A 14,565-nucleotide genomic window follows, 5' to 3' on the forward strand; every position below is an offset into this window, starting at 1 on the left:
TCAAAATGTGAATTTCGAGCAGATACAATTCAGTCCGAAACAGCACATGTGCGTGAGTTTTTTGGGAAGCTCATCAAGAAGTGAAACTGCTGACTCCTAGGGTGAACATATTGTCAACTTGAGTAGATAATGGCAAACTCTTCCCCCAAGCGGTTGTACCAGTTCCTACTCCTGACGAAAGTGACGAAAGTGCATGAAGGTCCCTATTGCTCCTCATTCTTGCCAATCCTTGGTATGCCAGTCATTTTAAATTGTGCTGATCTGGTGGGTGCATAATGACATCTTCTTGGATTTTATTTGCATTTCCCTGTTTATTAATGAGGTTGAGTGCCTTTTCATTTTTTAGTGCCCATTTGGATATCCTCTTTTGTGAAATACTTGTTCAAGACTTTTGCCCATTTTTCTGTTGGGTTGATGTCTTTTTCTTACTGATTTGTGTAGGAGTTTTAAAAAATATATTAATGATAGTCCTCTTGTTAGTTATATACAGCATTACAAATATATTTCCCCACTCTGTTTCATATCTTTTTATTTTCTTTATTATTTATCTTGTATTCCTTTATCATGTATTCCTTATCATGAAAAGGAATCTTAATTTTAAAATAGTTAAATTTTATCAGTCTTTTCCTTAATAATTAATCACTATTTTTCTTATTTAGGAAATTCTTCCCTACTCTGAGGTTATGAAGATATTTTTCTAGATAAAAGATGTATTGTGTTTCAGAGTTAGGTTTTTAATCTGCTTGGAGTTGATTTTTGTGGATGGTGTGAGGTAATGGTACAATTTCATTTAATTTTTTCATTTGTCGCAGACTCAACTGAAAAGTTTATCCTTAATATTGTGCCACTTATATCATGGTACTATTGTTCACATATATTTCTAAGCTCTCCATGCTTTTTCATTAGTCTATTTGTGTTTCTGCACCATTACCTCACAGTCGTAATTACTATTGCTTTATGCAAAGTCTTGCTATCTGGTAGAGCAAGTCTTTCCTCCTAAGTTCTTGGTTCTTCACATTTTTATGTGAATATTAGAAGCAGGTTTCAAGTTTCATGAAAAATAACCTTTTGAGATTTTGACTGGAATTGCATTGAAGCTCTAAAGCAATTTGGAATGAGTTGACATCTTTAAAGTATTGAATCTTTCAATCCATGTACATGGTATGCATACCCCTTCTTTAACTGCCCTCAGTAAAGTTTTATAATTTTCTCTATAGAGTTCTAACAGTTTTTGTTAGATTTGTTCTGAGGTACATCTTTTTTTTTTTTTTTCTTTTTTTGCTATTGCATGTATCTTTTAAAAACAGGGGAATTCCCTGGCGGTCCAGTGGTTAGGACTCCACGCTTCCATTGCAGGGGGCACAGGTTTGATCCCTGGTCAGGGAACTAAGATCCTGCATGCTGCATGGCACGGCCAAAACACCCCCAGATTATTTGGAACGTTAGAAGTATATCCACTAAAAAATTATTCACAATGTGAAAGTTGAGAGTTATGTTTTATACGGCGGGAACTTTTAGTACTTCAAGCCTGGGAGGCAGCATCTCAAGTAACTGTGAGAGAAGTGCTCTGAGGAGGTGAGGTGAGGAGCCAGGACATATAGGAGTTTTGCAACAAAGGGCAGGTGGTCTGAACATCAAAAGATTATTGTTAATTAAAGAAAACCGGATATGTCAACTTAAGGAATTTAGAGCTTTTCTATATATGGGAAGATGCAAGAGTCTGGGCTCACTGAAATCGTTCCTTTGAGATGCATCTCAGCTATCTGGGACCAGTATCCTGTGTTTTCATAACCTGAGTTTCCTCAGGGCTCGCCAGCTCACCATAGGCTGTGGCTGCAAAGGTGGTGGCTGCAATGGCTGGTGACTGTGACATCCTTTGTTTACTGATATGGCAGGACATATTCCACTTCTCAGGTACATATTTTTATCTTTCTTTTGTATATTGTCTTTGTATCTGCAACATTCTAACTTTCATTTCTTTTACTTGCCATACCGTATAGCACAGGACCTACAGTGCAATGTTGATAGAAATGGAAATGGCATTTTTGTCTGATCTCAAAGGGGAAACTTTTACTATTTCGTCATTAAGTGTATTGTTTGCTGTAGGTTTTTTTGAGATGCCTTTTTTCTGTGTTCCAGTTGCCTTTTGCTGTAGGGACATAGACACTACCTCTGGATGGAAGGGAGTGTCAAAGTCACATTTTAAGAGTATGTGAGAAGAGAGATATTGCTATAGCCATTATGTCTGATTATGGATTTGTCTATTTCTCTTGGTATTTCTGCCAGGTTTTTTGTTTTGTTTTATGTATTTTGAGGCTGTATGATTAGGTGCCTAATTTTTTTTTTTTTGATTGCACCTCGCAGCATTCGGGATCTTAGTTTCTCGACCAGAGATAGAACCCGTGCCCCTTGCAGTGGAATTGCAGAGCCCTAACCACTGGACCGCCAGGGAATTCCCATAGGTGCCTAAAATTTTAAATTAGTTAAATCTTACTGGTGAATTATAGTGTTTAATTGTGCACCATGGAACTCCTCTGTTTCAGTTCTTTTAGTGTTCCCCTGGAATTCAAAACAGGCATATCTAACTTATCAAATTATAAAGTTGATTAATTAATGCATTGATTAATCAGCAGGGGAATTAGCACAAATAATTTAGCCCGTGGTTACCAGAAACTAGAAGTCAGTACTGTCTTTATTTTGAATTGTATATGGAAATAGGGGCAACTGATTCTCTTCAACACCTAAGAACCTCTAAAGTTGTAATATCACCAGCTGTGTGATTGTTGAGTCAGTTGTACACTGTTAACCAGAATGTTGTTGACCGAAAAAAAATGTGCAACGTAAAAGTTGAGAATTATGTTTTATTTTGAGGACAAAACAAGGACTTAAGCCCAGGAGACAGTCTCTCAGATAGCTCAGGTGGCTCGGAGGGACTGCTCTAAAGAGGTGAGGGAAGGGCCAGCATATACAGGAGTTTTTGCAAAAAAGACCAGGTAGTTGGAACTTCAAAAGATTACTGTTAGTTAAAGAAAGCCAGATAGTATCTCAAGCTAATGAATTTAGTGCTTTTCTATGTATGGGAAGATGCAAGAGTCTTGGCTCATTGAAGTTACTCCTTTGATGTGACCTTAGCTATCTGGGACCAGTATCCTCTTCCTTTCCATCCTGAGTCTCCTCAGGGTGCACCATGGGGGTGACTGCAGTGACTGAGGGCTTGGCAGTGGGCAGCCCATTTGTCTCCATCCTGAGTTCCCTCAGAGCTCACTTTCAGGGGGGCTGTAGTGGCTATCAAGCCATCAGGCTGCAACATCCTTTGTTTACTGATATGGCAGGCCCAAACATTTTTCATTTACAATGTTGATGAATAAAAGGGAAGGTCCTGGATCTATTATCTTGCTTATGTTTCTTGAGCAAATTTCCTAATAAAGAAATTCTGTAACTTTTTTGCAGATGACACATAGTATTTAAAAATCTTTCAAAAGGGGCTTCCCTGGTGGCGCAGTGGTTGAGAGTGCGCCTGCCGATGCAGGGGACACGGGTTCGTGCCCCGGTCCAGGAAGATCCCACATGCCGCGGAGCGGCTGGGCCTGTGAGCCATGGCTGCTGAGCGTGCGCGGCCGGAGCCTGTGTTCTGCAACGGGAGAGGCCACAACAGTGAGAGCCCCGCGTACCGCAAAAAAAAAAAAAAAAAAAATCTTTCAAAAGCTATCTGAGTTGCACGCTTAGTGTCTTTTTAGTGGAAAAAGAAATGTTGGACTCATCTTGATAGCTATGGAGTACTATATTAGTTAAAAAGTTCTTAAAAGTTATATGAGCTTATGAAGGGATTTTTTTTTCGTTTATGGAAGACTAGGTGTTACATTTTGTCTCTTTTTCAGTGTGTTCTGAATAATATTTCTCTTAACAATCAGAAAATAATTCAGGAGCTCAGAGCTCGATAAACCTAATTCAAGTACAAGCTACATTGTTTAACCTTGGTAGATATTTAATTATTCTAGGCCTTTAAAGCAAATAAAGTAACTCCAAAGTAATGTGGCCAGTATACACTTTTTGAAAGTGTATAACTTTTTGTATAACTTTTTGAAAGTGTCACCAACTGTGTGACACATCAGTGGGATATAGACCTTTGCCTTTGTCCAGAAAAGTGCATATATGCATAGATAACAGAAGTTTGCACACTTTTTCAATGGCCTTCTGAATCTCATTCATAAACTATATTTATATAGTTTATAAGCGATAAACACCCATCCTCAACTCACCAGCCTGGCTAGGGGTCTCCACCTAAGATAGGTGCTTATTCAGAGCTTTCTTTTAGGGAAATAGTCTACTAATGTGGGCAAGGTCAAGATTTCCATTTCTATCCAGCCTCCACACCACCACCATGATTATGGATATCACTTCCTGCCTAACTATTTTTTGATCACATGGAGAAAGTCATGATGTGTTCTGGATTCTGGAAAATATAGTCATTGCAAGGAAAGGAACTCAGAATGATTTGCTTACTGATGCGGAGTGAATGTCACCGTTTTTATATATGAAAGAAAATGTTATTGGAGTACTAACCAAATATTCTTTCTTTTTTTATTGAAGCTGTTTCCTCTGCCTCTCCTCTACATTGGAAACCACATAAGTGGATTATCAAGCACAAGTAAATTAAGGTAGAGTGCAGGATAATGGTTGATCGGAGTCTTCACTCGTTTGCTTTTAGTGTCACAAAGACCAGCTTTGATTTTTCAAGATATTGCTTGGGCTACATATAGAAGACAATAATATTCCATAATTTAAGAAAATAAGGTAGAGTTTTGAATTTAATTTGATAATGCTTTAGAAATGTTAAAAAGCTGATATATTTTTCTTTATGTTCAAGTCTGAAGATAGAATGTGAGATCTATAGAAATCAAGATTGAGAAGGTTTGATTTATTCAGGAAGATTCATTTATATGAATATGGTTCTGTGTAACTTTTGGTTTCATCACAGTTTTATAAAAGCAGGAATAGGGCTTCCCTGGTGGCGCAGTGGTTGAGAGTCCGCCTGCTGATGCAGGGGACACGGGTTCGTGCCCCGGTCCGGGAAGATCCCACATGCCGTGGAGCGGCTGGGCCCGTGAGCCATGGCTGCTGAGCCTGCGCGTCCCGGAGCCTGTGCTCCGCAACGGGAGAGGCCACAACAGTGAGAGGCCTGCGTACTGAAAAAAATAAAAAATGAAAAATGGTCCACGTCAAAAAAATCTTTCTTTAAAAAAAAAAAAAAAAAAGGCAGGAATATTCTGTCAGATTTGGTGTAGGTCAGCCTTGGTACAAGGAAAAATAAATGACAGACGTTATTTTCACGTATGTGATATATACTTCTGAAATCTGCATTTGCATTTATTTTATGGTCCTTTGACTACTCTGTTAAAAGTCACTGCAAAAATGAAAATAGAAGTGTACAAAGACCAAGTCATCCTATAAATTGGAAAACGTGGTGTGAAATATGTAGACTAATGAACACACATTAGGGTGACAAACCTTATGAAAAAGATGTGAATAATGGGAAAATAAAGTCTGACCAAAGGGTGACAGAAATGGAAGGAAACTTGTTTGTATAGGGAGAGAAAAAAAGTGGCAGGTAGGAGGTAGACCAGAAGGAGAAAGTACATATAAAACTGAGAAATGTGAAATTAGGCCTGTTGTCTTTCACTCTTGTTTGGAAAGGACAGATTGTGGTTGTTGTGAAAAACAAAATGTCCAATACTGTTTTTAGTTACATAATTTAGTTGTTTTGTTGTTTCCTTCTGGGATTAGGACAGTCAATTTTCCTTAATTGTCTTAAATTTGTATTAAAACTCCCTGTGGTAGGTGCTATTGCTGTGTTGCTACATATCCTCTTGCCCTGTCTCTGAGCCCACCTGCAGCATGGGGATGCCTTCAGTTACCCCCATAGCTGCCCAGCCGCACTGGGGGTCTCTGCCTCGCAGATGAGGCCTTCTTGTTTTAGTGATCTTACAAACATCTTTATTACAAGTGTTCTTCAATACTTCTCTACATGCATAGCAGAAGAGGTAAGATGAAGGCTTTCAGCAAGTGAGACTGAGGAGGAAGGCTTTCAGCAAGTGAGACTGAGGAGGAAGGAAGGAAGATTGCTTATACGTGGTGTCATGTAGTATGTTTCTCTCTCTCCCCTATTTTCCATAAACTGGTAGTTGGTCCTAGAGGCTTAATCAGATTCAGATTCAATTTTTCAGGCAACATCAGTTTATTGGTGATGTTGGGTTCCTTCTACTGCATCACCTCATGGGATACATAATGTTTTATCCCACCTTTAATGATATTTAATGGATCAGTTCCACTTTTAATGATTTTAAGGGGTCAGTCTTGTCCCTTTATTAGAATGTTTCCCATCAATTTTTCCCCTAATGGTTTTAGCCTCTTGATGATCATTGTCTAGATCCATTATTTCATTTCAAATTGAAAAATGATGATTTTCTAACTATATCACCCCTTCTACATTAATTGTCTAAACTCCCTCAATAAATACAAACTTTCATTCACCATATCATGCAGGAAAGGCAGGATAAAGCTTTATTTATAAATGTTCAGAGTAATAAATTAGTGTCCTGTCACCTTCAATAGTGAGTTGTTGTTTATTGTTTGTTTTGTTTTTTACCATCATTATTAACTCATGCATTTTCATTTATTTGAAACAAGTCCCTCATGAGATATGCATTTTGCAAATATTTTCTCTCAGTCTATGGCTTGTCTTTGCATTCTCTTAACACTGTCTTTCAGAGCAGAAGTTTTAATTTTAATGAAGTTCCACCATCATTTTTTTCTTTCACAGATTGTGCTTTTGGTGTTGTATCTAAAAACTCATTGCCAAACCCAAGGCCGTCTAGATTTTCTCCTACGTTATCTTCCAGAAGTTTATGTTTTACATTTAGGTATCTGATCCATTTTGAACTTAATTTTTGTGAAAGGTATAAGGCCTGTGTCTAGATTCAGGTTTTTTTACGTGTAGATGTCCAGTTGTTTGAGCACCATTTGTTGAAAAGGCTAGTCTATCTCCATTGAATTGTATTTGCTCCTTCGTCAAAGATTAGTTGACTGTATTTGTGTGGGTATATTTCTGGACTCTCTATTCTGTTCCATTATTCTATTTGTTTCATTTACTTAATGTTTTAATTCATTATATAAATACTTCTTTTGATGTTCAAATTATATCATCTCAGGTTAGTGGGAGCCTCTTTGAGTTGACTCCTATGTTCTAGAGCCCCAGTAGTCTTTGATTACTTCCTTGCTTCCTGGTACATGATGTCCCAGATTTATTTGGACTTTTCCTGCCATTTATCCAAGGATCCCCTGGTTATTTTTAGTGTGAGGTTGAGGCCATAGTCTGGGTGCTGGATATATTTAGAAGAAAGGGCTAACACAGTATCCTGATGAATAACATGTAGGGTATGAGAAAAAGACCAGGATGCCTTCATGGTTTTTGGCCTGATGAAGTGGAAGAACAGAATTGCTATTGATTAGGTCTATACCTAGGAGTAGGATTGCTGGGGGGTATGGCCATTCTGTGTTTAACATTTTGAGGAACTGCCAAGCTGTTTTCCAAAGTGGCTGTGCCATTTTCCTTTCCCACCAGCAGTGTACGAGGGTTACAATTTCTGTACATTCTTGCCAAATTTGTTATTGTCTATCTTTTTGATTATAGCTATCGTAGTGGTTGTGATGTCGTATCTTATTGTGGTTCTGATTTGCATTTCCCTGATGATTAATGATATTGACCATCTTTTTATGTGCTTATCGGTCATTTATATAACTTCTTTGGAGTAATGTCTATTCAAGTCCTTTGCGCATTTTTTAACAGGGTTATTTATCTTTTAATTATTGAGTTTTAAGTCTTCACATATTCTAGATACAGGTCCTTTATTATATATATGATTGCAAAATTTTCTCCTATTCTGTGGATTGTCTTTTTACTCTCTTGATGGTGTACTTTGAAGCACAAAAGTTCTAAGTTTTTAAAAATTCAATTAATAATTAAGGTAAAATATACATAACATAAAACTCACCATTTTAACTATTTTTAAGTGGACAGTTAAGTGTCATTAAGTATATTCACCATCTTGAGCGACCATCACCACTATCTATTTCCAGAAATTTTTCATCATCCCAAACAGAAATTCTGTACCCATTAAACCGAATGCCCCATTCCCCCATCCCCCTGGCCCTGGTAAGCTCTATTTTACTTGCTATGTCTATGAATTTGCCTATTCTAGATATTTCATACAAATGGAATCATACAATATTTGTCCTTTTATGTCCAGTTTATTTCAGTTAGCATAATGTTTTTGTTTCATCCATGTTGTAGCATGTATCAGAATTTCATTCCTTAGTAAGACTGTATAGTATTCTATTGTATATATCTATCACATGTTGTTTATCTATTTATAAAAGTTTTACATTTTGGGGAAGTCTGATATATTTATATTTGTTATTGTTGCTTGTGCTTTTGGTATTGTGTCTAAGAGAATTTTGCCTGACCCAGGGTCATGAAGATATAATCCTATTCTTTCATCTAAGAGTTTTATAGTTTTGGCTCCTACATTTAGGTCTTTGATATATTTTTACATAATTTTTTCTATATAGTGTGAGGTAGGGGTCCAAAATCATGCTTTTGCATGTGAATGTTGAGTTGTTTCAGCATTATTTATTGAAAAGACTGTTCTTTCCCCATTGTATTGTCTTGGCACCCTTGTTGAAAATTAATTGACCGTAATTGGAAAGATTTATTTCTTGATTCTCAATCTTATTGCTTTGATTAAATGTTTATCTTTAAACTAGTACTAGATAATACTGATAATTGTAGCTTTGTAGTGAGTTTTGAAATTGGGTCCACCAACTTTGTTCTTCTTTTTCAAGATTGTTTTGGCTTTCTGGTTTTCTTGCATTTCCACATTGATTATAGAATTAGTTTGTCAATTTCTGGGGGAAAAAAAGCCAGATGAAATTTTGATAGGACTGTGTTGAATCTATAGATTTATTTGGGAAGTATTTCCATTTTAACAACATTAAGCCTCTGATCCATAACATGGAGTGTCTTTCCGTTTAATCTTCTTTCACCTTTTAACAATATTTTGTAGTTTGTAGCGTATTACAATTCTTACACTGGTTTTGTTACGTTATTCCTAAGAATTTTGTTCTTTTTGATGCTATCATAAATGGAATTGTTAATTTCCTTTTTGGATTGCTCATTGCTAGTGTATGGAAGTACAGTTGATTTTTGTATATTCATTTTGTTTCCTGCACACTTAACTTCATTTGTTCTAATAATATTTTTTAATGGATTTCTAGGATTTTCTCTGTATATATCATCTGAAAATAGAGACAACTTTCTTTTCTTTTTTCCAAACTGTATACTTTTTTTTTTTTTGGCCTAATTGTCCCATCTAGAACCTAAACTACCATGCGGAATAGATGTAGTGGTGTGAGTGGTCTTATTCCTGATCTTAGGGGGAATAACATTCAGCTTTTTACCATTAAGTATCCTTATCTGCTTTTATTTTTTTTATTATTTTTTTCTTCTTGGCTATGCTGCATGGCTTATGGGATCTTAGTTCCCCGACCAGGGATTGAACTCAGGCCCTCGGCACTGAGAGCGCAGAGTCCTAACCACTGTACTGCCAGGGAATTCCCCTTATCTGCTTTTAAAAGGCATCATCTAAAAATACTTTTTGAATTTAATGGAAAATAATAAGACTTTTTTTTTTTTTTTGTCTTGCTTTGAAAAAGGCAGTTCAGACCAGTCTCATAAGACATTTTTAAGTGAAGTTCCTGAAAATTCTTTCTGCACTGCTCTCTGGTTGTAGTGTGAAACCCCTCCTCAGGTCTGGTCAGGAGGAGCTGCCCACCCCACCCCCCAGACGCTGTGGTTCTGGCTTTCCTTTCTTTGGTCACCATCTTCTCAGGGTCACATTGGAAGCAGATGGAGGTGGGTTTTTCCAGCCCTGGCAGTCTGTGGCTGTGCATTGAACTGTGTCCTGGAATCTCTGGGTTTTGAGAGTGGGTGAAAGGTTCATAAGTATTTTTGAAAGGCAATGAATGTGGTCTCATTACATAAAGTTTTAGGGAAAAAATTACCCATAATTTTATCCTCTAACATACTATTTTTTTTTTTTGGCTTAAGCAACATTTATTTCTCATAGTTCTGGAAGCTAAGAATTCCAAGATCCAGCATCTGGTTAGGGCTCTCTTCCTGGTTTGCAGGTAGTCATCTCATTGTATCCTCACATGCAGAAAGGAGAGAGAGAAGAGAGAGCTTTCTCTCTATTGTCTCTTCTTTTTTTTTTTTTTTTTACATCTTTATTGGAGTATAATTGCTTTACAATGGTATGTTAGTTTCAGCTTCACAACAAAATGAATCAGTTATATATATACATATATTCCCATATCTCTTCCCACTTGCGTCTCCCTCCCTCCCACCCTCCCTATCCCACCCCTCCAGGCGGTCACAAAGCACCGAGCTGATCTCCCTGTGCTATGCGGCTGCTTCCCACTAGCTATCTACCTTACGTTTGGTAGTGTATATATGTCCATGCCTCTTTATCGCTTTGTCACCGTTTACACTTCCCCCTCCCCATAGCCTCAAGTCCATTCTCTAGTAAGTCTGTGTCTTTATTCCTGTTTCACCCCTAGGTTTTTCATGACATTTTTTTTTTTTTTTTAAATTCCATATATATGTGTTAGCATACGGTATTTGTCTCTCTCTTTCTGACTTACTTCACTCTGTATGACAGACTCTAGGTCTATCCACCTCATTACAAATAGCTCAATTTCATCTCTTTTTATGGCTGAGTAATATTCCATTGTATATATGTGCCACATCTTCTTTATCCATTCATCCGATGATGGACACTTAGGTTGTTTCCATCTCTGGGCTATTGTAAATAGAGCTGCAATGAACATTTTGGTACATGACTCTTTTTGAATTATGGTTTTCTCAGGGTATATGCCCAGTAGTGGGATTGCTGGGTCATATGGTAGTTCTATTTGTAGCTTTTTAAGGAACCTCCATACTGTTCTCCACAGTGGCTGTATCAATTTACATTCCCACCAACAGTGTAAGAGGGTTCCCTTTTCTCCACACCCTCTCCAGCATTTATTGTTTCTAGATTTTTTGATGATAGCCATTCTGACTGGTGTGAGATGATATCTCATTGTAGTTTTGAATTGCATTTCTCTCATGATTAGTGATGTTGAGCATTCTCTCATGTGTTTGTTGGCACTCTGTATATCTTCTTTGGAGAAATGTCTATTTAGGTCTTCTGCCCATTTTTGGATTGGGTTGTTTGTTTTTTTGTTATTAAGCTGCATGAGCTGCTTATAAATTTTGGAGATCAATCCTTTGTCAGTTGCTTCATTTGCAAATATTTTCTCCCATTCTGAGGGTTGTCTTTTGGTCTTCTTTATGGTTTCCTTTGCTGCGCAAAAGCTTTTAAGTTTCATTAGGTCCCATTTGTTTACTCTTGTTTTTATTTCCATTACTCTAGGAGGTGGGTCAGAAAGAATCTTGCTGTGATTTATGTCATAGAGTGTTCTGCCTATGTTTTCCTCTAAGAGTTTGATAGTTTCTGGCCTTACATTTAGGTCTTTAATCCATTTTGAGCTTATTTTTGTGTATGGTGTTAGGGAGTGATCTAACTTCATACTTTTACATGTAGCTGTCCAGTTTTCCCAGCACCACTTATTGAATAGGCTGTCCTTTCTCCACGGTACATTTCTGCCTCCTTTGTCAAAGATAAGGTGACCATATGTGCGTGGGTTTATCTCTGGGCTTTCTATCCTGTTCCATTGATCTATCTTTCTGTTTTTGTGCCAGTACCATACCGTTTTGATAACTGTAGCTTTGTAGTATAGTCTGAAGTCTGGGAGCCTCATTCCTCCAGTTCCTTCTTTCGTTCTCAAGATTGCTTTGGCTATTCGGGGTCTTTTGTGTTTCCATACAAATTGCGAAATTTTTTGTTCTAGTTCTGTGAAAAATGCCAGTGGTAGTTTGATAGGGATTGCATTGAATCTATAGATTGCTTTCGGTAGTAGAGTCATTTTCACAATGTTGATTCTTCCAATCCAAGAACATGGTATATCTCTCCATCTATTTGTATCATCTTTAATTTCTTTCATCAGTGTCTTATAATTTTCTGCATACAGATCTTTTGTCTCCTTAGGTAGGTTTATTCCTAGATATTTTATTCTTTTTGTTGCAATGGTAAATGGGAGTGTTTTCTTGATTTCACTTTCAGATTTTTCATCATTAGTATATAGGAATGCCAGAGATTTCTATGCATTAATTTTGTATCCTGCCACTTTACCAAATTCATTGATTAGCTCTAGTAGTTTTCTGGTAGCATCTTTAGGGTTCTCTATGTATAGGATCATGTCATCTGCAAACAGTGACAGCTTTACTTCTTCTTTTCCGATTTGGATTCCTTTTATTTCCTTTTCTTCTCTGATTGCTGTGGCTAAAACTTCCAAAACTATGTTGAATAAGAGTGGTGAGAGTGGGCAACCTTGTCTTGTTCCTGATCTTAGAGGAAATGCTTTCAGTTTTTCGCCATTGAGGATGATGTTTGCTGTGGGCTTGTCATATATGGCCTTTATTATGTTGAGGAAAGTTCCCTCTATGCCTACTTTCTGCAGGGTTTTTATCATAAATGGGTGTTGAATTTTGTCAAAAGCTTTCTCTGCATCTATTGAGATGATCATGTGGTTTTTCTCCTTCAATTTGTTAATATGGTTTATCACATTGATAGATTTGCGTATATTGAAGAATCCTTGCATTCCTGGAATAAACCCCACTTGATCATGGTGTATGATCCTTTTAATGTGCTGTTGGATTCTGTTTGCTAGTATTTTGTTGAGGATTTTTGCATCTATGTTCATCAGTGATATTGGCCTGTAGTTTTCTTTCTTTGTGACATCCTTGTCTGGTTTTGGTATCAAGGTGATGGTGGCCTCGTAGAAGGAGTTTGGGAGTGTTCCTCCCTCTGCTATATTTTGGAAGAGTTTGAGAAGGATAGGTGTTAGCTCTTCTCTAAATGTTTGATAGAATTCGCCTGTGAAGCCATCTGGTCCTGGGCTTTTCTTTGTTGGAAGATTTTTAATCACAGTTTCAATTTCAGTGCTTGTGATTGGTCTGTTCATATTTTCTATTTCTTCCTGATTCAGTCTTGGCAGGTTGTGCATTTCTAAGAATTTGTCCATTTCTTCCAGATTGTCCATTTTATTGGCATAGAGTTGCTTGTAGTAATCTCTCATGATCTCTTTTATTTCTGCAGTGTCAGTTGTTACCTCTCCTTTTTCATTTCTAATTCTATTGATTTGAGTCTTCTCCCTTTTTTTCTTGATGAGTCTGGCTAGTGGTTTATCTATTTTGTTTATCTTCTCAAAGAACCAGCTTTTAGTTTTATTGATCTTTGCTATTGTTTCCTTCATTTCTTTTTCATTTATTTCTGATCTGATTTTTATGATTTCTTTCCTTCTGCTAGCTTTGGGGTTTTTTTGTTCTTCTTTCTCTAATTGCTTGAGGTGCAAGGTTAGGTTGTTTATTCGAGACGTTTCCTGCTTCTTAAGGTGGGCTTGTATTGCTATAAACTTCCCCCTTAGAACTGCTTTTGCTGCATCCCACAGGTTTTGGGTCGTTGTGTCTCCATTGTCATTTGTTTCTAGGTATTTTTTGATTTCCTCTTTGATTTCTTCAGTGATCACTTCATTATTAAGTAGTGTATTGTTTAGCCTCCATGTGTTTGTATTTTTTACAGATCTTTTCCTGTAATTGATATCTAGTCTCATGGCGTTGTGGTCAGAAAAGATACTTGATACAATTTCAATTTTCTTAAATTTACCAAGGCTTGATTTGTGACCCAAGATATGATCTATCCTGGAGAATGTTCCATGAGCACTTGAGAAAAATGTGTATTCTGTTGTTTTTGGATGGAATGTCCTATAAATATCAATTAACTCCATCTCGTTTAATGTATCATTTAAAGCTTGTGTTTCCTTATTTATTTTCATTTTGGATGATCTGTCCATTGGTGAAAGTGGGGTGTTAAAGTCCCCTACTATGAATGTGTTACTGTCGATTTCCCCTTTTATGGTTGTCAGTATTTGCCTTATGTATTGAGGTGCACCTATGTTGGGTGCATAAATATTTACAATTGTTATATCTTCCTCTTGGATCGATCCCTTGATCATTATGTAGTGTCCTTCTTTGTCTCTTCTAATAGTCTTTGTTTTAAAGTCTATTTTGTCTGATATGAGAATTGCTACTCCAGCTTTCTTTTGGTTTCCATTTGCATGAAATACCTTTTTCCATCCCCTTACTTTCAGTCTGTATGTGTCTCTAGGTCTGAAGTGGGTCTCTTGTAGACAGCAAATATATGGGTCTTGTTTTTGTATCCATTCAGCCAATCTGTGTCTTTTGGTGGGAGCATTTAGTCCATTTACATTTAAGGTAATTATCGATATGTGTGTTCCTATTCCCATTTTCTTAATTGTTTTGGGTTCGTTATTGTAGGTCCTTTCCTTCTT

At 37.0% G+C, this 14,565-nt stretch overlaps 1 protein-coding gene across 3 annotated transcripts in view; it reads left to right on the forward strand.

Annotated features, from left to right (window-relative positions):
- Positions 1–14,565, forward strand: part of SLC35D2 (solute carrier family 35 member D2) — a 61,023-nt gene that overhangs the window by 20,817 nt on the left and 25,641 nt on the right. For all 3 annotated transcript variants that reach the window (XM_027094177.1, XM_027094178.1, XM_027094176.1), the window contains exon 4: positions 4,591–4,658. In XM_027094177.1, the coding sequence (XP_026949978.1) occupies positions 4,591–4,658 (68 nt within the window). The remainder of the gene's footprint in view (positions 1–4,590; positions 4,659–14,565) is intronic.

This window comes from Aethalodelphis obliquidens, unplaced genomic scaffold, assembly GCF_003676395.1.
Source record: "Aethalodelphis obliquidens isolate GAN/ISIS:26980383/991018 unplaced genomic scaffold, ASM367639v1 scaffold88, whole genome shotgun sequence".
In the NCBI taxonomy this organism is placed as follows: Eukaryota; Metazoa; Chordata; class Mammalia; order Artiodactyla; family Delphinidae; genus Aethalodelphis; species Aethalodelphis obliquidens.